At 37.0% G+C, this 27253-nt stretch overlaps 1 protein-coding gene across 1 annotated transcript in view; it reads left to right on the top strand.

Moving 5' to 3' along the window:
- The first annotated feature begins 404 nt into the window (after positions 1-404).
- LOC107038507 (potassium voltage-gated channel subfamily KQT member 1) overlaps positions 405-27253 on the top strand; it is a 44479-nt gene continuing 17630 nt past the window's right edge. The window contains exons 1-9 of the mRNA XM_015257651.2: positions 405-409; positions 461-551; positions 7312-7438; positions 9353-9528; positions 9829-9969; positions 11341-11451; positions 12718-12924; positions 21859-22091; positions 26368-26460. Of these exons, the coding sequence (XP_015113137.2) occupies positions 405-409; positions 461-551; positions 7312-7438; positions 9353-9528; positions 9829-9969; positions 11341-11451; positions 12718-12924; positions 21859-22091; positions 26368-26460 (1184 nt within the window). The remainder of the gene's footprint in view (positions 410-460; positions 552-7311; positions 7439-9352; positions 9529-9828; positions 9970-11340; positions 11452-12717; positions 12925-21858; positions 22092-26367; positions 26461-27253) is intronic.

The following is a 27253-nucleotide window of genomic DNA, read 5'->3' as shown; positions in this document are numbered from 1 at the left end:
ATGAAATGCGTGTGAAAGTGATGTTTCGAATACTCTCGTATTCCTGACCATTTGAAGATGCAATCGATAACTCGACGCTCACATTTGATGGCACCTCACCCTCTTGAGGGTGTCAGCAACAGTGGACTCGGGTTCGAGTTTTTATGACTGTGATGATAAGGTGCCATTGTGTATCATAAAATTGGTTTACAATTAGTTATGACACGTTCAATAAAAATTGATGGCATTTTCATCCGATTTATCATTCCTATAAATACCACCTATTAATTATCTTCAAAGTAATTAATTGATTGATGCGTTCAACATGAATACGTTCTGTCCCTTTCCGTAAAATAAATTGAATAAAAAATATAGTTTATCTGCTTCAACGCCCCAGTGAGATTGCATATTATAAATTAATATTAATGGAGTAATTAAACTGATCCATTCTCTCATATTGTCTTTCGTTTATTGTTTGCAGGTTCATGGTGGTATTGGTGTGCCTCATATTTAGCGTTTTGTCAACGATAGAACAATACAGTAATTTTGCGAATGAAACTTTGTTTTGGATGGTAAGTAGATTTACATTAAAATTATCACAAATTCCATCACTATCAAATGAATTTCATTTCACCACACGTGACTCATGAACTTTAGTAACGAATTTTCCATGTACTCTCTCGCACGTACCAGAAAATGCATTCTGATAAAGAAGTAAAACGGGGGTAACTAGAGGGAATTCGGTTTTCACCATTTACACTTTCGTAAAGTGCGCATGGGGCGAAAACTAGCCACGAACGGAATAGTCTCAATATTCATTTGAAAAAACTAGTTGTGAAGAAAAACTTTTCATGACACATTGAATTCTATAACTTTTTTTTTCCATTTAAATCCATATGAAAAAAAATCTTGTTTTGTTTTGGTAATATTATAATCGAAACTAATCAGGCCTAAATTGACGAGACGAAATGTACAGGAATTGCGAAGACTTTGAAACCAATAAATAAAGATAATTTTACCCACATGAAGAAAAATTAGGATAATACAATATAGACATTGTATCCAGTAAACTAATAGTCTCCTTGCTTAATTATAGTCTTCTCCTTGATCAGTCAATTTTCTTCATCATGTGGAACTGAAGAATATCGATTTGAAAAAAAATAAAGAAAAGAAAAAGATCGCAATTACGATGGAGGAAGAGAGACAAATTTCCTTTTTGAAATTTCCTTTTTTTATGATTTTGGGGTATTTCTGATGGAGTGAGAGAATTGAAACCATACTCAATCGTAATAGCGGAAAACTGGTTGGAAATGAATTTTAAAAATAAAAAAATGTTTTTCTATTTCTTTCGTGACGCAAAATTTAATCGAAAACTCAAAAATCTAAAAAAAATTTACTTTTTGTATAGAATGAAACTTTTGAAAAATGCCCAGGAAATTTTAGGATTTCCCAAAGTTGATGAAACCATGTGAAGAAACTCAACAAACATAGAATTCTTGAAGTACAAATGGATACTAATAATTGGCTAAAACACCACGATCACCATATGTTCCACGTGAGAGTATTTGATGGAGGGGAATGGATTTACTTGAGAGAAATTAACCAACTTAATAGAAGGAAATGTAACATCTTTTACAAAAATTAACTTTTTGTCGTGACCATCAGAAATATCCCTAGAAGAATTCGAACTGTTCGCAGGAAAAAAATATAATCTATTGTACGACGATCATTTGATCTGAGGGAACTCCATAAGTTTATACCATAGAAATACATTGACGAGGAGAGAATATTTTTTTCCAGAAAAAAAGTTCCCTTGAAATTATTTAGTTTTCCCAATAACTCAGTTTTCGGCAAGAAAATTGTAGTTTCCTTTTGAAATTACAATTTTCATTTGTTCCATGGAAATTATAAGTGTTTACAAAGATAGATGCCAGTCAATAAAATTCACTTTATAAAAACGGAGCCTTATATAATTCTTTGCAGAACGAATGCATTTCCCTGAAAGACTAATAAATGTTTCACGAGAACAATTACTGCTTTGAAGATTATCGTCTTTGGTGGAAACTTTTTCGTTTGTCCAAAACTAAATTAATTCAACACGACAAAAGATTTCTTCAGGGTAACATATAAGTTTTCGACAGAACAAATTTTTTCGTGAGAAGGCCCGGTAAACCGCGATTCTAACCTCGCTTCGCTCGGTTAGATCGCAGTTTACGGGCCTTCTGACGACAAATTGCATTCATCACACGGTCCAAAAGTATTTTCTGACGAATGTGATTATAGGCCTCGCCTTCGGCTCGACCTACAAAGCCACATTCGTCAGAAAATACTTTGTGGACCTTGTGATGAAAATAACTATTTTCTCACTGTACATTCGTGATTCAAAAATATGTGTTTTCCGTGTGCATGTTTGGTAGATGCATAAACTCGTTGGATATCTTGCATTCTAGTACCCACGCAAAAGATAAAAACATCGGAAATCCGCGCTAATTAATCAACTGTTCTCCACGTTAAGTTGAACCGGCATTACCTCAGCAAAATGCTTATCGTGTGTTGCTATCTTATACATTCTCTCTTGAAATTATTCGTAATGTCTGTTCCGCTCGATATTTCGGGGATGTGTACGCTGGACGTACATTCAACGGGCGCGCACTAGACAGCTGAAGTTAATCCAATGAACTTCACGGGACACATACGTGCATTATCCATGCTTGAATAACGCAACTAGATTAGCGAACCATCAATCACACATCCACTTCGGCTATTCTCGATTAATTGATAGTTATTCATTGATGTTATCGATGGGTGAGATGGAGCTCACGCGTTGTGAGGCTCAGGTGTTAACAGTTGATTATTATTTACTAAGTCATTCCGGATTATTTGAAGGCGATTAATTGACTGATTAATTGATTACTATATTGCAGGATTTCATTCGGAATTATCTCGACAGTATGTACTTTTAAATTAAAACCAAAATCTCGACAGTAAATATATACACTCATTTTTTTGTGCAGTAGACTGGAATGAAACGCATTTCGTTAGTTTATCCAGACAAATGAAATCAGACTGAATATTCTTAAAAGATTGGAAATTTCATTGATTCAGTCTATTAGTGTACAATTCTGCTCACATACTGGACAAAAAATAGATGTCTACACCGAGAAAAACAATTCAGTAGCGAAGCGGTAAACCGACTTAAGTCGATTTTGACTTTGGGTCAGTTTTTGATGAATATCTCGGAATCTAAGAGAGATGGCAGAATTTTCCCATGACCTTTTTTGTAACCCTCAATTGGCTCTACAAAAAAGGTCATGACAACAAAATTTTTATCTCTTTTAGATTCCGAGATATTCGTCAAAAACTGGCCAATAGTCAAAATCAACTTAACCCGGTTTACCGCTTCACTACTGAATTACTTTTACCAAAGAATCATTTTCTTGGGAGAAGAATTAATTTTTTAACAGTGTATTTCTCCAGGCCAGTCATTCTCAAATGGCCCATGTCCATCTCCAAATATTGCAATTATGTTGAGTTATGAGCAGATTATGTTACATATGGCTTTGAATGAATACCCTTCACTATTTTTCAATTTTGCTTCACAATAGACACTTTGTAATCGCCCAAATTTAAGGTATTTATGGCGTGGGCTGGGGGGGGGGTCGAAAAAAAGTTTAGAAATTGATGATTTTTTTATACCAGGGGTAGGCATATCCATCAATCATAATTATCGTTATACCATAAAGATGTCAATTTTTAACATAAATCTTGAAAATTTTTAATATTAAATTAACCATCAATTTCCACATTCAAATTTTGAAATAATCTATTAACTGATAATTGAGGTATGAAGATTGACGATTATTTGAATAATACAAAAACTTAGTTATTAAATTCTACAATATAGTGAGATAATCCTTCTTAATATTGCCGAAATCTAATATTATTGCCCATCCCTGTTTTATACATTCTTTGATTTTTTCAAAACCCCTATGCAAAATCCCAGACAGCCTATGAGAATGGGTGAAACACAGGTTTTTTAAAAACTGCATTTTGACACGGGCTCCTATGAGAATTTGAAAAAAAATATTAAAAATAGAAAGAAAGTCTTCATTTTCCTGAAATTTCGTACTTGGGTGGAGGTTTTATAAAGGACCTTGAAAAAAATCAAAGTCGTCTAGGAGAATTGTTTAGAAGGAATAATTAAAAAACACATGAAAAATAGGAATTAACCGTGCGCGACTTGGAATAGCGACAATGTCGAGGTTAGGAATCGTGGAGGGCAAGCGCAGCAAATACGAATGGAATTGTGATGATAGATTTTGCTATGGAAAGGAACATAACAGCTGAGTGCATCATTGCTGCCACAAGGATTACTAATTTTTCTTTGGAAACAGCTTGTATATAGCGATAATTTGTTTCATCCTGGAACGACAAAATTTAGCACATTTTTTCCTATGCCTAAACTAATGCAATTTTTATTTTCTAGATCCTTATCTTTATGTCTACTGAGATTGTTCTTATAGAAATTCCTCGGCTCACAGTTCCCCAGTTTTCTGCTTGAATTTTTAAATAAAGGAATAGAATAATTAACTGAACAAAACACGACAAATTTATGACAAGTAATTACTACAAGACATATCTCAACAGAAGAAGTTTCACAGAAAGATCAGAATCTATTGATTTTCCTCTATAGAATATTTTCTTTTGAAGCCGACCGTACTGGTTGGGTGAATTAGGTGTTGCTCCGGCGGACATCCGAGTGCAGCTGGGTTTATCCCACGTACGAAAAAACGAATGGGCCGAGCTTGGCCCAAGCCCGGTGGCCGGCCTGCCGAACTTCGGGACCCGTTCCTCAACCGGGACCGCGCCGGACTTGGTTGAAACCTGGAATGATAACATCGGGCCAGGTCTGGGCGCCCATCTCGGCCCAGCGTTGGTTGCCAGTCGTTGGCCAGGCTCAATTAAACATTACTTAATTACATGAATATGATAATATGGGTGATTGAAATACAAGTAATTTAATATTACTCCTCAGCATTCGTAATAGGTTCAACGAGGAAAAAAAATCAATACCGGCATGCGACTGGTGCCGCACTGGCTGCCAAACTGTTCATGGCAATTATCAATAATAACAAAAACAAAATAATTAACATTTTTTAGGATGATTTTTAGTATTGATTGTGCCCTACCTACCAAACCCTAACGCAATCATCGCTGAAAAACCGATTTTGTTAACTTAAAATATTACCCCCTAACGTGGGCTCGAACCCACGACCTCACGACTACTAATCCGACGCCCTAACCACTAGTCTACCGCGCAATTCGTAAAACCTCTACTTCAAATCTTCCATATTAATTCCATCTCGGTTTTTTTCGACTTGAATGTTTTATTATTCAGTTGATAGAAATATTAAGTGATTCAACTACAGTTTAATCGGTAAATTAATTCAATAATGAATAATAATAATTATAATTATTAATTACAATTATAATTGTAACAATTAGGATTACTGCTGAATGACGATTCTTCTTCTTTTCGTAATAATTAGCGAGTAACATGTGACTTCAACACCTACAATGTCACCATTTTTTTACGATTACACCCTTAATATTTTACCCTCAAGTTTCCACCCTTACCATTCAACCCTCAGAATGTCAGTCTTATGATTTTTTCGCCCCTTTCCATTATTGCGATTTGACCCTTACAATTTTACTCTTCAGATTTTACCCTTATGATTCCACCCCTATGATTCCATTCTCATCATCTCACCCTTACGACTTAACCCTTACAATTACACCAACGGCTGGAGCCCAATGACCAAGCTCCGGGCCACCGCTGGCTGAGGCTTGGTTATCGAGGTCCGGCATGCCAATGTCCGGCCAAGGCTGGGCCAGATCTATCAACCAAGGCTCGGTTACCCGCCCTTCCCCCGAGACTCAAGCCCTGGTCCCCAGGTATGGCCGAACCTCGGTCGAAGCCTGGGCGCCCAGACTTGGCAAGCCCAGGCTTGTGCCAGGCTTGGCCCGTTTCTACAACACTGGCATTTCGTACGTGGGTTAGCGCGGTTAGCACTTGGATGGGTGACCGCTTAGGAACACCCTCGCCCAAACATTTCGGAAGGTAGGCACGGTTTAGTAGCCTAATGTGTCCCTCTAGTCAGTGTGACAGAAGGGCACATTAGGGCTCTGCACAATCGGCCGGCTGTACGACTGGGGTTTTCCATGATTTCCCATGCAGTCCTAGGCCGAATAGGGGTTAAGAGTAAGACGGCCCATGGTAATGCAGATAAAAATCAGAAGAGAGAAGTGGAAGAGACAAGGTAGACGAATGAGGGGCCTATAAAACCGTAATGGTGGTAGGAAAGAAATATGAATAATAAAATATTTTCTCTTGAACATTTTCCCTTTGAAAATGCGCAAAAATAAACGGAAGAGTAATAGAATTGATGAAAATCGGCTAGAATTTTCTAAGAAATGTCCCCGATTTTTCTATGAACTTTTTTCGTATGTGAAATATTCAACAGTTCTCCCGATATCAAATTGCTATTCGGAAATGTTCTTAAACTAGGAATAATATTCGTAATTTCAAAGCCATTCTTTCTCATTGAAGCCCGAGGAGTAAATCCTCCCCCAAGCAGATTAAGAAAGTAATTTTTCTTCTCTTGCCATTAGCCCGCTTCAGATGAAATGAAAAACATGAAAATGGCCTGATGACCATTCGAAAAATCCCTCCTCGGATATTCCCCGATGGCGTCTGACGACCTAATCACGTGAATCCAACGATAAAATAAAAAAGTAGAGGAGAGATTTTTCTTGAAGCGTAATACTGCCAGTTCTGCAGTTGTGCGAGAGAATGGAATGGGAACAAGAGAGGAAGCCGAATGGCCCCCGGAGTCTCATTGCTTCAATTTTTTTCCCGCGATTTGTGTTCAGTGGAGATTTGATTCATCGATCGATCCCAATTCACCACCGAGAGAAAACATTAACGTGGAGTCCATTCGGGATATGAGGGAACAGAAAAAAGGTAAAAAGAGATGGGACAGTGGCAATCGAAGGAAATTAGAGAGGACGGGGAAAAAATTTATATATAGACGGGGTAATGAGACATTCTGTGCTATTGATCCCCTCGATTTCTTGAATTTACGTCACTCCGGTACAAAATTAAGACATCGTCATGAAATTTTTAATTTTCTCCTAATTCTGACGTCACACTTCGAACTTTTCATCTGAAAAATCAATCATCGTACATTATACAGAGCTTAATTCATTCATAACAATTGATATGTATAATCAGGAACTTCAAATGATAAACATTTCATGTTTATTTTCCAGGAAATATGTTTGGTGTTTTTTTTTGGATTCGAGTACTTAGTGAGGCTATGGAGCGCCGGCTGCAGATCAAAGTACATGGGATGCTGCGGTCGTTTGCGATTCATACGCAAACCCATTTGTATTATAGGTAAATTTATAAATTTTTAAAATTTTTTTCTTCTCGTATACCCTTTTGGGTCTTTACGATTTGTTCCCTTCCCACCCTCCAACCCCCTGTACCGCATTCGCCGAAGGACAATTTTTCCTTGATAAAAGCTGATCCAAAAATACGTGTGGGAGTGTAGATTTTTTTATTGTGAGGGTGAAATTTTCCTGGCCTTTCAATAAAATCATTTGCAATTTTTCATGTCATTATGTAGTACAACAAGGAGAACTGGGGCCACACATAATGATTCCCATTCGTTTCATCATCGTTGTATTTATTTTCTCGATATCTAGTTTCTGTAGCTAGTTTTAAATTTTGTCCAATAGATTAATATATTTTATGGCATTTTTGCACTGTTATAAGTTGACTTCGATTTAAGGGGAAAGAGTCAATGAATTTTCAAGTGTCTCTAAACAGTCAAGTAAAGTCCCGTTTTTGAGCGACAGAAAGATGGAAACTCCACAATTTACATGAATTTTCCCAGTGAAAATGAATATTCACTGCTGAATTCCTTTGAATTTTCAGGGAATTCCTTTACAATTCTTGGAATTTCAGGAGTCTATGAAGGAACTCCCTGAAAATTCTGAGGAATCGGGAATTTAAGGAGAGATCCTCTGAATTTTTCTGCTTTTTCATTCATTTCCCCGGAATAATTGAACTGAAATTTACATTTTCACGGATTTTTCGATGAAATTATGAATGTTCAACGAAAAAATTCCTTGAAATTTCAGTGAAAATGTTAGTTATTAGAAATTTCTAACGCTCTTACCGGAAATATCAGGGGAAGCTTTTCAACAGTGAGCGACGTTTTTCTCACCAGCGGAAATAATAGTAGTTAAATTATGACAAAAAATTTCGACTGGGTTGTTGGTCGCTACATGAAAACACATCGATTGCGTGAAAAAAAAATTGAATCCCATCGTTTGTTCGAGAGAAATCGTAGCACAAAACATTGGTCACATACACAGACACACGCACACACACACACACACACACATTCACACATACAGACCAGTTTCTAAAAAGTCTCGGGAGGGTTTCTAGGGGTCATGAAACATCGAGAACTCATGACATTTCCACAATCGATTTTCGGGGTCATTACAATAACTTCCTCCTCAACTTCGGGTCGGGAAGTTAAAAATGACGTCTTATGGCTGTCATATGACGGTCATAAATTTTTCATATGACGCGAAAAAAATTACGGTCATTTTAAAATCTCTAAGCCTGTTACCCTCATGACTGAGTCTATCATCTCTCATTGGTCTATTCTTACGTCAAACACTGATAGAACGGTTTAGTCGAACCACACGAGACTTTAACTATTACCACGATTCGTTAACTATTAACGAATCGCGGTAACAGTTAAGAAGCCTCGTTTGGTGCAAATGCATCGTTCCACCTTTTCTATCAGTGTAGAGCGGTGCGAGAGCGCACCAACAGACTAGTAACAGTGAATAAAACAGTGAACCAAATCTCCCAAAAAGTTGTCCGCCCTCTTTTCAAATCCTCAATCAATGGCAAATCTGCACCAAGTCTTTAGACAATACGACAAAGTGCCAGTCGAGGGAGAATACCGCGATTTCGTTCATCCCTCGGGAATACAGAAGACAGAATCCCAGAAGCGCGTGAAAAGGAAACCGAGCAGCAGCCTGACGACATCCAAGAGTTATCTCACTCGTCTCGACAGAGATTTCAAAAGTTTTATAACTTCCTCTTGCCAGTTGTGGTACATCTCGGATAAAGTGAAGAAAGAATTGCTCACCCGGGGCCAAAACTAAATCAATCCACAATTTGATAGAGATTCTATTCGCTCAAATATCCATGAAATTGAAACTAGTTATGGGTTCATTGGAAAGTTCAATATTCGTCGCTCACAATGGAACATTATCATTTCAGATTTAATCGTAGTCGTTGCATCCATGGTGGTGCTGTCAGTGGGAAGCAATGGACAAGTATTTGCCACGTCCGCAATTCGTGGTATTCGGTTTCTACAGATTCTGCGAATGCTTCATGTCGATCGGCAGGGCGGCACTTGGCGACTACTTGGGTCTGTTGTCTTCATTCATCGACAGGTGAGCGCAAAATGAACCTCAAAATCTGAGAGTAGGGTAAACAGGGAAATAGAAAATATAACTGATCACATGATTATACACGAGTAATATTATTAAAAGGTGAAATAATCAGTACAATTTTCAGTGTATTTATGGAATATTCAATGCAAGTTGAAATCGTCCAGAAACTAATCCACGTCCAGAAATTGACCTGTTTACCCGAGAATCAGACACTAAAATATTAGATAAAATTATCGGTTTTAGATCCTTTCTTTCAGATTTTTAGGACAATCTTTTTTTCATTCGGTGTTTCTATTGCAGGAATTGATAACAACTCTGTACATCGGTTTCCTCGGTCTTATTTTCAGCAGTTATTTTGTGTACCTTGCTGAGAAAGACGCCGTTGGGCCTGATGGAAAAACCGATTTCTCGAGTTATGCTGATGCGTTATGGTGGGGTGTGGTGAGTGGTTTCTTTTTCAAAATTTTCTGCTTTTAGCGTATCTTCTTATATCATACGTAATGTTGCTTCATGAGTGAAGTTCATTAAGATCAATATAAAAAATGTCTTGCAGGTAAAAAACTTTCAGATTTTTTTTCATAGCAATAAAAATTGGTTAAGTATAAATTTTTCGGCGTGATTTCTAAACACTGATTAAAAAAACGTGATCAAACGTAAAAACCGAGCGCGCTGTTGCCACATTGGCGCTTACCCTTATGCGTGCATTCCAAGTGTGGCAGTAAATGAAGCAACACTGGCGCTCGTGGGGTCGACAGGGATTCACTCGCACCGGGCGGCGCGGCACCGCTTTTCTGTCCGTTCGAAGTTTCTTTTCTTTTTTTAGCTAAACAGATTTCTCGAGAAAAAAACGGACAACGTCAACGCTCAATAAAAGGATTGAACTAGGAATTCTAAATTTTTCAGAATTTTTGACCGTCGAGAAACACGCTAAAATATAAAAAAATGAAAACAGACGGCGTCGCGCTCATTGAGCGAGTGATCGAGGGTTAAGTACGGTCAGGTATAACTGGACTCATAAACAACCTAAATAAGGGTAAAACAATAATAAGGGTTAAAATCAAAGGTGAAAGATAATGGACACATGGTCAGAAGTGAGGATAAAAAATTTGGACCAGAAATAAGAGTCAAAACTAAGGGCCACGAGAGTCAGGAATACGGTTTAGTAATTAGAGTAGTGATGCCGCGAGACACTTTACGAGAGCAAATTTTGGAGCGATAATCTCGGTCTCAATGAACATGAAAATCTTTGCTCCCGTCCCAGTCGCGAAATATGTAGTATCGACTCCTCTCGTGATGACTCCGAGTCCATACATCTCATCTCAGTCTCAAGTTTTTCGTAATTTTTAATCTAAAATCTCGGTTTTTGTCTTGGTTCTCTACAGATAAAACTCGCGAAAAACTGGAAACCGAGATGAGATAAATTGACTCGGAGTCATCACGAGAGGAGTCGATACTGCGCATTTCAAGACTGAAACGAGACCAAAAATTTTCGTGTTCATTGAAACCGAGACAATAGCAAAGTATTGTCTCGTGATGTCTCGTGAAATGTCTCGCGGCATCACTAAATTAGAGCCAGAAATGAGGATTGGACATAATGGTCGGAAATAACATTGAGAAATGACGTTCAGAAATAAAGTTTAGGCGTTACGCTCATTGAGCGTGTGATCGAGAGATAAGAATGTCCACGAAGACGCAGAAATTTTTTATAAGAATCGAAAACTAATGGGATTACTAGTAATAACTGCTCTTGCTTTGTCTACAAAATTTTTGCTATGATGTCTCATTGATTAAATTCACATATCATTGTTTTAGATCACAGTAACAACAATAGGCTACGGTGACACAGTACCCCAAACGTGGATGGGAAAAATAGTAGCCTCCTGTTTCAGTGTATTTGCCATATCGTTCTTCGCACTTCCAGCGGTAAGTTCCGATAACTCCCACCTATGTGAATTTCAATAACCTGATTTCACTCATAAATCACATGTGTCTGAAACTTTCCCACAATTTTCCCAAGCATCGAAGATAGTTTTAAAGCCTGTGCATATCCGGCCTGAAATTTGAAATAGAAGACTCGGTTAGCGCTGGGTATGTCAGAGGGCTTAAAACTTTTGAGAACTGTACGAAACGGGTAAATATACGCATTGATAGGCTCATTTCAAGTCTTAAATTCAAAGTAAGCCCGGTACTACCGACGCCCAAACTTTATAGAAATTTTCGTACGTCATGTCTTAGGTTGATTAGCCGGATGAGTGAAGAAGTTCGCTTCAATGCTTAAAATATCAGCTTCGATTGCTTTGATAGTATATTTGGGGTACTTCTATGAGTGTTATAAGATCTTAGAATTTGTTTCCAGTTCACATGAAGATATTTTTCTCATATATGAAGAAATTCAATGGGAAAACAAGTTGATATCTTGATTTTTGCATAAGCTAGCGTAATTATAAAGTTTTCTTTATGAAAAATTAGAAAAACCGTAATATCTCGAAAACTTTGTATGAACGGTTGTATGGGTGTATTCGCGAATTATTGGTATGGTGTTCTACCTTCAAAAATTTGATTTTGTTGAAGCTTCTTATATTCCTTTTATATCATTTAAAAGGCATCAAAAAAAATTTTCAATTTTTTCCAAATTTTGTGACGCCTACAACGTAAATTTTTGAATTTTGTGAGTTTTTCCGGCGGAAATTTCCCGTTCTTTCGATTGAGCATAGTGCCAATCCCATCGTCGGAAATGCTTTAAAATCGTCAAAATACTTGAAAATTGTGCGTGGTACCCCATTCCCCCATCTCGTTTGAAGATTTATTTCTTTCCTTACCGAAAGTGACTATTTTTACAAAACATTAAAAAATTAGACTGGGACTCAGATCTATTCTATCCAAAAATAATTTTTTTCAAATTTCGTTTTGAATTTTTTTTTCCAAATTCTCATTTTTCAGTTTTTTAATTCTAAAATCCATTATTTATGGTCCGTAAATGGCTGACCATTTACGGACCATGAATAATGAATTTTCAAATTGAAAAATGAAAAATTGGGAAAAATTCAAAGAAAAAACGAAATTTGAAGAAAAAATTGAAAAAAAAATTCCCATCAAATACTTGTCGTGCTTAAAAAAGCAGTGCGACCCCCTCGTCATCAAAAAAACTTTCAACAAAATTAAACTCAATGACATGAAAACATACCGCAGGGTATCCTTGGTTCTGGTTTCGCACTCAAAGTCCAACAAAAACAACGTCAGAAACACTTCAACCGTCAGATACCAGCGGCAGCAATGTTGATCCAATGTCTTTGGCGATGTTATGCGGCGGACAAGGCCATCAACAGCGTTGCTACATGGAATATTTACATAAAGGACCCAGCACCACCGGGTCAACCATCCACTCCACTTGGAAAGGTGAGCCACACTACGTTGCGTCAATGACGTTCGTCAATGTAGACGTTAGCTGTTGACTGTCAATGTACTTAGTTGCTTCCAATGTTATTTTGAAAGTTGATATAATGAGAAAGGAAGAAATTGAATGAAAATACTGAAATTTAATCTTCATTCCGATGGAACCAAGGCACACGATGAGTTTGATGGAGGTGCGTGCTTGCTCGACAGTGTTCCAATTTAAACATGATGAACACCAAAGATTTTCATTCACTTCGTTAATAGATATTGAGGCATCTGTTATCAATATCAATTTTTGTTCTTTCTTGCCTCGGGTATTCCCTTCGAAATTGAACAAGTTTACAAAAGAACTAACAGCAATTGGCGTGCGGTCCAGTTACATTTTGTGCGGGCAACAGTTGTTAGAGACATCGTCAGGGTAAATACCCAATAACCATGAAAAAAACTCGCGTCAGCAGACAAACGTCCGCTGCGAAGGGGCAATAATATTCTATTCAGAAAAAAATGATGGGAGGAAAGTACAAAACAGTTCCAACGGTTTTCACAGTCCTTCCTCTATGAAACGGAAATTATTGGCAGTTCAGTTACTAGGTTTTTCAATGTGCGATGCCTAAATTGATTTTGGTGGATAAATACCAAGTTATTTTTAGGAAAATGTCCCGTTTGCTTTGTTAGTAATTTGGCAGCTGATGCACTTATTGAATCGTTTCTATCTCAATGGGTCTCGATGTGGCGTTTCGATTTTGCTAGTTTTAATCCAGCAGCGATGATTAATTTGTATCCCGCTCAGGCTCGAGGCCCTGAATGAGTGTCTTGAGCATTCGTTGTTTTCGTATTAATCTGAATATGTGTATATTTCATGTCCATTTATTCCGATGTTCCGATTGAGATTATTTCTGTAGAAGAAATATTGATTTTTATTGAAGATTCATGATCTTCATTATAGAAAAACACGAAATGTGAAGATTAACCGACAACTTTTTTATACATGAAAAACTCAATGAGATTGATATTTTTTCCGTTAATGCAGCCCACCTCTTCATTAGTCTCGTTTGATTACTTCACATAAAAGTTCACTGCATCATAAATGTAGAGTTTTTACATCCCACTAAAATTTCGAAGTAACATTCGTTTTTCGTCAAAATAGCCCGGCTCAGAATAACGCAGATACCGGCCCCGTTAAAAAAAATTTCGTCAAAACAACTTGGTAACTAAAAACACTTGAAGAAAAAAACTAGAACAATTTGAGCATTGAAGAACTTTCAAAAACTCCAGAAAAATAATGCAAACAAGTCGGAAATGGCTGTTGTATTGAATATAGTATAGTTACTTTTGCTAATTAATTAGCAATATGCTTCCGAATGGTTATTTCGCACATCATTTTCTTCTATAGTATATAATTCATTGTTTTTTCATTTTATTAAAATGAATACGATTTATTTTTAACTAATTTTATCAGATTTTTAACTTGGTTGAATGTTATCAGCATCATTATTCTTATTATCCCTTTTTTCGATACAACCAATTGTCTTTTTTACAGTTCTCTCTCTCCTCAGCCCTTCGATAAAATGTTAATAGAGAATTTTTATTTACACATACTTGAATCAATTTGAAACATCACATTTGAAGAAACCGCCAGAAAGCTCACTTTCAGAGAAATTCATGAAAAATTCGAAATTTTCAACAATCATCGTAAAAATCAAACCCACCAATATAGCTATCGTAATCATCTTTTTATTTCCACTTAATGTCATTAAAACAAACATTTTAAGCTATGATTGTCTTCATTTGAAGGATGATATCCAAAGATATCCTGGGAATTCTGATTTTCAAAAAATACAGAATTTTCCCAAATGTTCAAATAAATCAAAATAACGATTATTGCTATTTATTTTCGAACTTGGTCAAACGGACATCCACATTAGTATATTGTGCATGAAGGGCGGAAAGTCAAGAATTTCCGCCCGAGGTATACATGCAGTTTTTTAAAACGCCTGTGTGCTCTTTCATGAGCGGAAGGAAAGTTCGTACTTTACTCCCTGATAAGCGGGAAGAAAGTCAGTACTTTCTGCTCTAGGGTGCAAAGTTGCTCCCTCGGGCGGAAAGTACTGATTACTTTCCTCCCTCGGGACCAACATTCCACCCTTGAGCGGAAAGTATTCACTTCGCTCCCGCTCGCCAGAAAGCAAAATACAAACTTTTCTTTGCAGACGTGGTAAAAAATAGCATATGCACCTCGGGCGGGGGAAACATGACTTTCCGTCCTTGATGGACAATATACTATTAAACCATCATTTAATCAATGCAGAACAAAACAATTTTTGAAAAATTTTAAAAATTCTAAAAATTAATTTATGTCGCGCCGTGCAATAAGTCAAGTTTATCGCACGCTGCGCTTCGCGCAGCCTGCTCAAAACTCGACTTCTGCACGACTTGACATAAAATATTATAGAGCACTCGGTAATAAATTTCGTTTTCAACGAATGTGTGTACAGACCTCGCCTTCGGCTCGGCCTGTAAACTACACATTCGTTGAAAACGAAATTTGTCCCCTTGTACTCTAATGTACTAAAATGAATTCAATTTTAATTAATAGCCATTGATAGGGTTCAACAATACCTACATTTAAGGAAAAAAAGATTTAATTCCATCGATTCATTAGCGAACAATCGAAGAAAAATTGGTTTAAAAATTTGCATTTTCGGACTTTTTGCATCATAATGGGTCGATATAACACGAAAAATCCAAAACATAAATTTTACAAACGATTACAATGCTTCCATTCGGAAGCAATAAAACAAGAATAGAGCATTGAGAACACTTCAATCAATACCCACGAACGAAAATAACAAAATGAAAAAAGAACAAACAAAGAACAAACAAAATTAAATTTGCAAACATCATCTCCACGGTAGACAACATCGAGGCTCAATAACAAGTGATTTAACATAAGTCCATAAGCATGGGGGAATAAATAATACAACCATTTACATCCACAACGCAACAAAATACAGCCAATGATGAGTCATTTAAAGCACAACATTCGAAGCAATCCCTCTCAAATACCTCAGAGTAGTTCTCCCTCTCCAGAAAATACCATTTCAATGAAATAAATGAGAAATATCTAACCGACGTCGGTGGCCGAAGCGGCTAGGTGCGAGCCTAGTGTGCGAAAGGTTGTGAGTTCGATTCCCCGTGGATCTGAGTTTTTCAACCGGTGGCTCCGACGAGCGGGGGAGGTCGCTAATACAGTGACCGCCTGTACCGGCATGGGTTTTCTGTGGTTTCCCATGCTACTCCTATGTTCTATAGGAGGGCGAATGCGGTGCAGTGTAGAATCCACAGCCGCATGCATAGGGTTGGATAGGGCCGATTAGCCAATCAGAGGGCAGAAAGGGCCGGAATATAAAAAAAAAAAAGAGAAATATCGATTATTCTTTTCACAATGAACCAAAACAAAAGAGATAACAACTCTCTAGAATCCCATACACAAACACAGATTTTACTTATATTCTTAGAAACGACAAGATAACCGGAAGGATTTAGTAACGGAAGTTTAATTTGACTAATTAAAGTTGAATTAACCAGGTTTTTTTGACGAAGTTTTTTAGACGTGCTCCCACAGATAGTAGAGTAAATTATTTAGATTCACTAAAATGATTCTCCGTAACTCTTTTTTCTCTATTGTTCTTTCCATCTATAAATAGACATCCGAGTTGAATAGGACTTAGTAATGCAGGGGTTGCAAATCCCACGACAGACGTCAGCCTCCCTGGCATTATTTCCGTAGTCGAACTATTGTTCACTCTGTGAGCCCCGGTTTTAAAAATAGCAATCTATCAATCATTTTTATCAATATCATTTGACTATCACTCTTCCCTCCATTATTATCATAAATTTATTAAGTACGTTTACTTTATGCTAGGACAGTATTTTACAATGAACCCTAATGTATTTCAGTTGATTTGTGTAAAGAAGATGGTATGTAAATGGATTTGGATTTATTTAAATTTCTTAAAAATATTTATGCATGTTTTATTTCAGTTTTATTATCTCTTTCAATAACATTATTTATTCAACATTGACACATTACTGAGGAATAATTTTTGCAAATTTACTCATCATCCTCTGACAAAAAATCTTGCTTTATCATATTTGGAATATCCTTCAATGTCGGATAATAAAATACTTTTGAAATGTTCCAACATTACCCGAGTAGAAATTTCGTCGGAGTAGAGTGTAGAGTAGAGTCTGATGAGTGCACCATCGGGAGATGACTAGGGTAATCTCATTTCAAGTGAAAAAGGGAAAACCGGATCGAGAAGTAGTCGGGACATCGTGGATTTCTCCCAACGAAAATCATTTCGAATCAAATAGGGTAAACCTGCTCGGAAAATGACCAGGTCATCATCAGGTTCTCCTGATAAGTGAAAGCTATGAAAAATATCAAACTTGATAGGACATATTAGATGATTCATCAGATTCAAATAAGCTTCAAATTTTATATGATTTTGAATCATTTGTCTCAAATTCTCAAAAAAATTGTCACGTGCTTTTTAATGGTTCAAAATAAAAATCACATTTAGGATCTAGGATCACAAACGATTAAATAGGAGCTCCGATGTTTATTTACAAATGCAGAAAATGATTGCCGCATGGAAATGGTTAAGGAACTTGGATATCCTTAGAGAATCACTGGAACCACTGTAAAAAAATTTAGCTAAATTTTCCGGAAAAAGACTTTGAATTCGATTTAAGGGGAATAAGTCAATGAAATTTCAAGCTTCAAGTAAAGTTCCACCGACGTCCAATGGTCGCGGTGGCTAAATGGTTAGTTCGGCTTGGCCACTAGGAGGTCGTGGGTTCGAATGCCAGTCCGGTCAGGTTTTTTAACGTCTGGAAACAGGGGTTGGGGGCTCGAAAGGGTGGGCTGGGCTTTCGGATCCCAACTGAGGGGGACCCTTAACTTCCGATAAAGGGGGCTAAGGGGCTCGCCTGGGGCGGATTCTGGTGGGGTCCGTCTCACCACGGCTCTGGACCAGCGGGAGATTCCAAATAGAGGAATCGATTGTACCGACGGAGGTTTTCTGTGGTTTCCCCCCGTCTCTCGCGGGAGCAAATGCGGTACAGTGTAGCAAGTCGGCCACACAGCCTCAAGGTTAGGTAGAGGGTAGATGGCGGAGTAAATCAAAGGGTTTAAAATGTCTGAAATAGAAAAAAAAAGTAAAGTTCCAATTTTTTTAGCGGCAGAAAGACAAAAATTTCGCAATTCACATGAATTTTCAAGTGAAAATCAATATTCTCGGCTACATTCTCTTGAATTCTTTAACAAGTCCCTAAAAATTCAAAGGAATCTGGAATTCAAGGGGAGATTTCTATAAATTTTTCTGATTTTTTAGTAATTTTCTCAAAATAATTAAACTGAAATTTACGGTTCCCACTGGTTTTTCCATGAAATTATGCATGGTCAATTCCTTGAAATTTCAGTGAATATGTTACTTGTTGGAAATTTCCAAGACCCTTACCGGAAATTTCAGTGGAAAATTTTCAACAGTATAATCACTCAGTCATCCATCGATAATGGTGGTCATGATTATCGATAATACCGCAGTTCATTATGATGAAGATATGTGTGAAATACATGGCGCGTTGCTTATATAAAAGACATTGAAATAATATTTCCAGAAATGGTGCGATAACCGAGTGGTAGTGTTGGACAAGAAAAAAAACATGGGTTGGGATACCGGCTAGGGGACGTATTTTTTTTCACAATTAGACTTCCCATGCTTCTTTTTATATTCCTTTCGATTGAAACCTCAAGAACTATTGAACGATTTTTGGTATATGAAGGGATATATTTTTTAGTTTCTTCTTTATTAATATATTCAGCGATCGGTCGACAATCATTACATTTGTAGCCCCCTAGTGGCTTGGCGCAATGGGTAATTTCGCTGCCTCACATGCGAAAGGTTCCGAGTTCAAATCCCGGCCGGATAGAATGGTGCGATCTAACCATTTAAAGTCTTGATCATCATCGCAGTATACCCTAACCGGGTCGAAGCGACGAAAATAACAATTACATTTGTAATATTATTAGAATTTGCGCCTTTCTATTACTATGGTTATTTTATCTTAATTGACCGACGGCGACGGCTGTGTGGTTAGAGTGTGGGATTGGCATGCGGGAGACCCGGGTTCGATTCCCGGCTGGGGGGGGGTCAAAATTTGTGACACTCTAAATCTTACGGTTTAATTGTCGAGCGGGAGTCTCGCAAGAGACGACTGTACCTGGGCAGGTTTTTCCCTCAAATGAGGTTTTCCCTTGTCTATCGGCGAATGCGGTACAGAGGGTTCGGGGTACGAAGGGAACAAATCTTAAAGAGCCGACCGGGTATACGAGAAAAAAATTTTTTTTTTTTAATTCATCTTAATTGAAATTTGAAAATAATAAATTAATTCATAATTTAAATTTTCAATTAACTATTGAGTGAATAATTCTAAATTTCATACAAGGTTTTTTTTTCGATTAGACACGTAATGGTCAATCTTCTGACACGATTACTGGTTGATAGATTATGTCAGAATTTGAATATTCGATTGATGATGAATTTGGTAATTGAAAATTGTTGGGTAATATTATCAGTTAAACATAAGCTAAATTTAAGTTATTTTGAAATTGATGATTGTTCCGATCCCTGAATATATCCCTTCATATACCAAAAGTCGTCCTATTGGTCTCTTAAGACCGAGCGAAAAGTTTTAAAATTCACCGCGATCTCCCCTTAATTAACCCTGGAAAACATCATCAGGTTTTCATCGGGGATCCCGGATGACCTCTTTATCGGGGAGCTGCGTGACGTTGTATTAGGGTTCCGATAAGGTTCACCTCATCAGGATCCGACGATCCCGTCGGGTGTACCCTTCCGGGACCTCACTTAAACCCGATGAGATTTCTACTCCGGTCGTTGAATCTCTCTAGAATGTTCCGGACAATTCTAGAATTTTTTGACCCAAAAATTTGAAATTTTTTGTCGCATTATTCCTCAAAAACGGACCACGGGCAGGTAGAAGGCAGTATTTGGAGTCAAGATATTCAGAACAAATGCAAAGCTGGTCTGTAATATCCAAAAGCTAGTGTTTAGTCCATATAAAACTTCTTCGAGCTGATCACGTGACCTCACATACTGTATTCTGAATGGTCCCAATCCAGACGGACAAAAAAGTTGGAAAAAAATGACCAAATAAGTCAAGTAATCATGGAGCAAACTCGATTTTCAATACTTTTTCAGCCTACATCTGGAGAAGAGTGCTAGACAAATAGTAAATTGTTCTGTGTTGATCCGGGAAAATTTACTGAATTTGAGGGTTATTTCTGCCGAAACAGTAACATATACTCTGCATTCCATCAAAAATTTTCCCAGTAAAGGTTAATAATTGCTCAATATTACGTATAATTTTTCTATAACGGAGAGTGACTTTTTATCGAACGCGTACGGCAGGGTAGTTTGTGCACCCACAGATGTGTTTTCTTACAGAACGAATCGTAAAATATCCTCCACAAACAGCTATTTTTTCATTGAATTCGTAAAATTTACCACGATTTTCTAGGAAAGATTTATCCAACTTTTCTCTCCGTGCGTTCTTAGGGAATAATCAATAAAAAATTACATACAACAACCCAATTCTAAATTTTATCAGAGCTTCCCAAGATATGCCATGAAATTATAGAACAATAAACATCTCCAAAATATACAACATTAATATTATTGATAATATCAATTTCCGAAAATCACTTTTGACGTGTAAACGAGACCACTTGTATAATGAAATCAATGAGGACCACGATGAAACGTCACTTTGAAGCCCTCTCGCAATACACCCGTATATCATCAGAGTAGTGAATCTCATTTAAATACGTCGTGCCTGGCTTTGAAGTTATCAATAGAAAATGAGAGGCATAGATGATCAACCCAGTTCACTCATCAGAATTCATCATCAATATGATGAATTCCCATTTCATTGAAAGTCATTTCGCATCCTTCGGATATCCACCGACGCTAGACAGTCTGTGTGTGATTCGATAATCCAAGTTCTCTCAATCGACAATAATTACATTCACTATTAGAACTAATTAGTTGAATACAGCATTAAGTACAACGCTGTCGCCTTTCTAATACTTCCTAGAAAGCCGCAAACTCATGTTTACTCATTATATTACAACTGTGATATTCAATACCTATCTCAGTGTATTTTGCCCAGCGGACCCGCTCGGCGTTCACTCATGTTTCAATTATCTGCTTCGCGTAATGCTGCATGCGCATGCCTTATTATTACTATGATAAATATTCCGTTGGGAGTGAATAGCATCAGAAATCTCAATCTCACATACTTCAATTCACAAAGAGATGGAAACACTGGAAATTCTCTGCTTTTTGCAAAACTGTTTAGATGCTTCATAACGTGGTAGAAAAAAGAAAGGTATTCGGAAGTTTGCAATGGAAATCACTAGTATTCTCTGGAATCTTCGATCCACTGACCAAACAATGCAAATTGTTTTCAACATACGCGTGAGTGAATCCGACCATAGAGTGGAAATATTTAACGGTGGGATTCTCTGTATAAATTCTTCTGCCGAAAATCAAAATATTTGAATTGCTAAAAATGCTAAAAATCTTTCATTCGATTATCACCATTGAAGTATTCCATTGTTACAATAAAAAAAGTATTCCATTGTACACTCCCGGCGAACGTTTTTTCTTCCTCGTAGAGGAATGAAAAAATGTGAACGAGATTCGACGGAGTGCCAGCATCACGCTTAACAACGACGGCTTCAAAGGAGTCAAATCCTTTTTTCTGTCGAAAAAAAAACAAGTGGGACAGTAGTATTAGTGCATGCTGTGTTCGACGTGTTGTAATGGGAGGGCACCGGGGGTTCAGTCTCTGATGATCCAGGTGGCTAAAAAGGCGAGTGTCCTGAAGAGGCGGAAATCGAGAAATCGAATGGAGATGCAAAATCAACAGCAGCAAACGCCATCACAACCGTCTGTCCCTGTATCGGGCGGCACAACGGGAACACAGACTGACAGTAGGATTGATAATGAAGGAGATGTGGTTTTTTATATGGAAGAACCCAAATCGGGCACACCCAATCGAGTGAGACGAGATAACCGGTGAGCTTTATTTCAACTAGGGGAGGGTGGGGTAAAACGGACACTTTAGACTTTTTTAAAATTATATTCATAACTCAGAAACAAATTGATCAATTGAGCTCAGTTTAGGCTCGTCACAAAAGGAAAGAATTGTTCTTTGCATTGAAAAAAAAATTATCAAATTTTATCAACGTTTCAACCCCTCATTAACATTAAAAAAAAAAATCAAAAGTGTCCGTTTTACCCCAACCTCCCCTATACTATTGATTATTTTCATTCTACTCCTCACGAAAGAGTTGCTTGATAAAGATAGGGTGAGTCAGGGGGAGATGGACACCTCAAGCGGAAGATTGTGAATCATCGTTTCAATCACGCGATTGTATTCAGGAAAAATTCTATTTTGTTCTGCTGGATTGTATGAACAGAATGCATAGGGGAAAAATGTAAAGAATTGTATATTTTGATATGAGTGAGTAATAGTATATTGTGTTACTAGTGCGTAAAGTTCAAGAGCGTGCGTAAAGTGAACTTTGAGTGCCTAAAGCGACGCCTCAGGGTTATGCCACAATGAATGCAACATCAGATGTACCCTTGCTATTGTCACAAATGATCGAAAAATAGTTGAGCGATTGTTTGACACGTTGCGTACGTTATGCGGTAAGAGTGATGTCCATTGTGGTATTACTCTTACGCATAAGGATTCACTTTACGCACGCCGTGTGGAAAACAACTGCTTTATGCACACAAAACCGTTTTGAAAAGTGCACTTTTCGGGCAGGTATCACAAAAAATTGTTTTTTGATCCGTGGGAGGTGTGTGGTACCCTCCCAAGGGTCAAAGAACACTTTTCCCACGAGTGTCGAACCCTATTTTTTATCATAATGTGAGGAAAATGAGATTGTGCGCGAGCGGAGCATGCGTAAAATTTCACTTTACACAGAAGTGATGAAAAATAATTTTCAATGATAATGGAAAATAGGAATAAAGAAAAAATCATCATAAGGAGTTAAGAAAAAAATCATCGAGCGATGTACCACAACAATTCGCAGAAAGTACCGTGAAATTGATAGATTTTGTCGCATTTTCACATCACAAACGCATAAATTTTACTGATGTACTGAGAANCATTGAAAAAAAAATTATCAAATTTTATCAACGTTTCAACCCCTCATTAACATTAAAAAAAAAAATCAAAAGTGTCCGTTTTACCCCAACCTCCCCTATACTATTGATTATTTTCATTCTACTCCTCACGAAAGAGTTGCTTGATAAAGATAGGGTGAGTCAGGGGGAGATGGACACCTCAAGCGGAAGATTGTGAATCATCGTTTCAATCACGCGATTGTATTCAGGAAAAATTCTATTTTGTTCTGCTGGATTGTATGAACAGAATGCATAGGGGAAAAATGTAAAGAATTGTATATTTTGATATGAGTGAGTAATAGTATATTGTGTTACTAGTGCGTAAAGTTCAAGAGCGTGCGTAAAGTGAACTTTGAGTGCCTAAAGCGACGCCTCAGGGTTATGCCACAATGAATGCAACATCAGATGTACCCTTGCTATTGTCACAAATGATCGAAAAATAGTTGAGCGATTGTTTGACACGTTGCGTACGTTATGCGGTAAGAGTGATGTCCATTGTGGTATTACTCTTACGCATAAGGATTCACTTTACGCACGCCGTGTGGAAAACAACTGCTTTATGCACACAAAACCGTTTTGAAAAGTGCACTTTTCGGGCAGGTATCACAAAAAATTGTTTTTTGATCCGTGGGAGGTGTGTGGTACCCTCCCAAGGGTCAAAGAACACTTTTCCCACGAGTGTCGAACCCTATTTTTTATCATAATGTGAGGAAAATGAGATTGTGCGCGAGCGGAGCATGCGTAAAATTTCACTTTACACAGAAGTGATGAAAAATAATTTTCAATGATAATGGAAAATAGGAATAAAGAAAAAATCATCATAAGGAGTTAAGAAAAAAATCATCGAGCGATGTACCACAACAATTCGCAGAAAGTACCGTGAAATTGATAGATTTTGTCGCATTTTCACATCACAAACGCATAAATTTTACTGATGTACTGAGAAGAAAAATTATTTGTGCTAAATATTCATTTACTTGAGAGTATTTCTTTTTCAAAATCTTATTTCTCCAATCGAGTCATTCCCAGGCGAGCCTGATTAGATTTCAACTATGATAATCGTATTGTGCTAGAGGATGAATATGTTGCACCTGACCTTGAATGAACTCCTCCAATGATAATTCATTTTTCCTAAATTCCCTATTCTTTAAAGGGAAGAATTTTGATTAATTTTTAAATTCTGATAATGATTGAGGGAGTTCATTCAAGGTCATAACTAATATATATAATCATCTCCTAAAGCAATACAATTGTCATAATTGAAACCTAATGAGAATTGCCTGGTAATGACTCGACTGGAGAAATACGGTACTGAAACAATAAACATTTCTCTCAAGTAAATGGATATTTGGCGACAATACATTTTTTTCTCAGTATAGTTACCGACAAATTCCGTTACGATCATGTATTGCCTCACAGTTTCCTCCATTTTTAGTAAAAGCCCGTGAAACCAAATATCACTCTCCATTTACTTAAATCGAACAGTAATAATCAGTAGATTCTTTTTCCGTCAAGAAAATACGAAATTTTAAGGCGCAATGATCCTTTATTCAGACATATTGACAATTCCATGGATTCATTGATTACTCAATCCCATAAATTATTTCAAACACAAAAAAATAAAGAAAAATCTTGTACATTGACATTATTCTTTTAACGATAGAAAATTTCCATGAAAAAAAAGGCAGAACCTGAATAACCAGTGATATCAATTTCTCCCTATTCACCGAGCAAGTCAGGAAGTACTTCATCTGAAAAAAATAATTGTGAAAGGCGGAATAAACCATTATGAAGGTTTCTAAGAAGTTCAATGGATTATTTGAAGATTGCATAAAGAAGAAAAGAAAAATATATTATAATGGCAGATAATGGAAATGGCAAGGTAGAGTTGAAGTGACCTAAAATTACGATCGACCGTTCGACAATCTTGGTGTAGACCAAGATTATCGAACGGTCGATCGTAAGACTCCCCTTCAATCGCATAGAAAAAAAGTTTCTGGTTTCTATAACCAAGGTACTGGAGTGCAGAAACTCGTGGTTTTAAAAGGCATAGCAGTGAGATCCAGACAGTAGTCGCTCAGTTTCAGTGAAACAATCACTAAAATTCAGTACCAAAAACATCCCTTTCAATGAGAAAAGTCCTTAAATTCAAAACCGCGGGATACTGTTAAAAATTTTCCACTGAAATTTCAAAGAATTTTGTCATTGAATATTCATAATTTCCTGAAAAAAACACCATGGGCACTGTAAATTTCTTTTTAATTATTCCGGGAAAATTAATGAAACATCACGAAAATTCAGAGAAATCTCTCCTTCGGTTTTAGATTCCTTTGAAATTTCAAGGAATTGTTTCAAGCTTCCTGAAAGAAAATTCCAAAAATTTTAAAGGAATTCCCTGAAAATTTAAGGAAATTTGGTAATGAAGATTCATTTTTACTTAAAAATTCATGTAAATTGTGGAATTTCCATTTTCCTGCCATTAAAAAATTGAGACTTCACTTGAATTTTCAAAAAAACTTAAACTTCTGTTAACTTTTTTCCCTTAAATTCTATTTAAGCTCTTTTCCCGGAAAATTCAGCCAATTTTTCTAAACTTTAAAAAAAAAATTTTTGGATGCAATAATTATATTGCATCTAAAAAATATTATATTAATCATAATTATTATTAATAATATTAATATTATTAACAATTACATGAATGTAAATTCAAGAATTCCAAGGTTCTGCTTAAAGGTTTTATTTTAAGAATCCAAAATAGTGGACTTTAGAACCAAAGTGTAGAGCTCACTGAAAATGCCTGAGAACTAGAAATTTTTTCTCTAACTCTCAAGGAATTCTCTTAGAATCTGTAAAAATTTCATTGAAATACAAAATTTGCTCTCTAGATTGCTACTGCAAACCACAACTTTTTACTCTGTGCATATACCTTCAAACATGTTATACGTGCCGTTAGGAAATAAACGCGAAAGTCCATCTCACCCGTGTGTTCATTCCACCCTGACTTACCCCAATAATAGTTGCAGTTTGAATTAATCAATCGACAAACTGTTTTTTTTTCCACAAATGATGAGTTCACTTTCAATCAGTGACGAATAATTTCGTCGAATAAACTTCATCAACGTCAATAAAATTGAAGGGACATTGTTATTTCTAGGGGTAGTTTATTCACATCTCAGACAAGCTCAGTGACAGAAGCGGCGAGTGACGAAATCGACATCGACATCGATGAGCCACAACGAGTTACGACGTGAGTACCAATACCGAACAAAAAATTTGCGCGCGGCTGTATCTTTGATACAGCTGTAATTGTACGTGGATACGTCCATGGTCTTTCCTTCTTTCTCGAATTTCCTAGAAACTCCTTGCATTCCCTCAAATTTTCTGGAAACTCCTTGAATTCCCTCGAATTTTCTAGAAACTCCCTGAATTTCGTCGAAATTTCTAGAAACTTCTCGAATTACCTCGAAATGCCCAGAATTTTCTAAACTTCCGATAGATGGCACTGCACACAAGGACCGTTTTCCAAAATGACTCCCCCCATATTGAAACCATAGACGTATCCACGTTAAAAATTGATAATTGTGTTATGTCCGATTCATCTTAATCTAACACAGGTAACAGAATCCGGAATTGTTGATGTACATAGCATTGTTGCATCCCAAAGCAACTCACCCCTCTTTGTTACTGTATGCACGCGCGTGCATTTCACAAGCCCGTTTTATACGATGCCCTAGATTTATCGTGCTACAAAAACCATCCATAGTAACACGAATAGTTCGACCAGCCGTGCCAAGAGGCCTTTGCCTTTTGACTCGTCTCCCTCGACACCTCTCAATATTCCCCACCTGTGCTCGTCTTTTTGTCGAATGGTTGGTCAGTTTTTAAGCTATATGAAAATATCCTTCAACCCTTTGATGCCTTCGAGGAAAGAATGGAGCATTCCACAGTTGATAAAGGTTGAATAGAAGGGTGAAGAACGACAGCCATCGGTTTTCCCCGTATTTTTCATTCTCTCATCGTGATGTATTGTGGCGATATGG

This window comes from Diachasma alloeum, unplaced genomic scaffold (assembly GCF_001412515.2).
Source record: "Diachasma alloeum isolate Michigan unplaced genomic scaffold, Dall2.0 Dall_scaffold_00284, whole genome shotgun sequence".
Taxonomy (NCBI): domain Eukaryota; kingdom Metazoa; phylum Arthropoda; class Insecta; order Hymenoptera; family Braconidae; genus Diachasma; species Diachasma alloeum.
The sequence above is the reverse complement of the archived record's forward strand: the minus strand, read 5'-3'. Positions and strand labels throughout refer to the sequence as shown.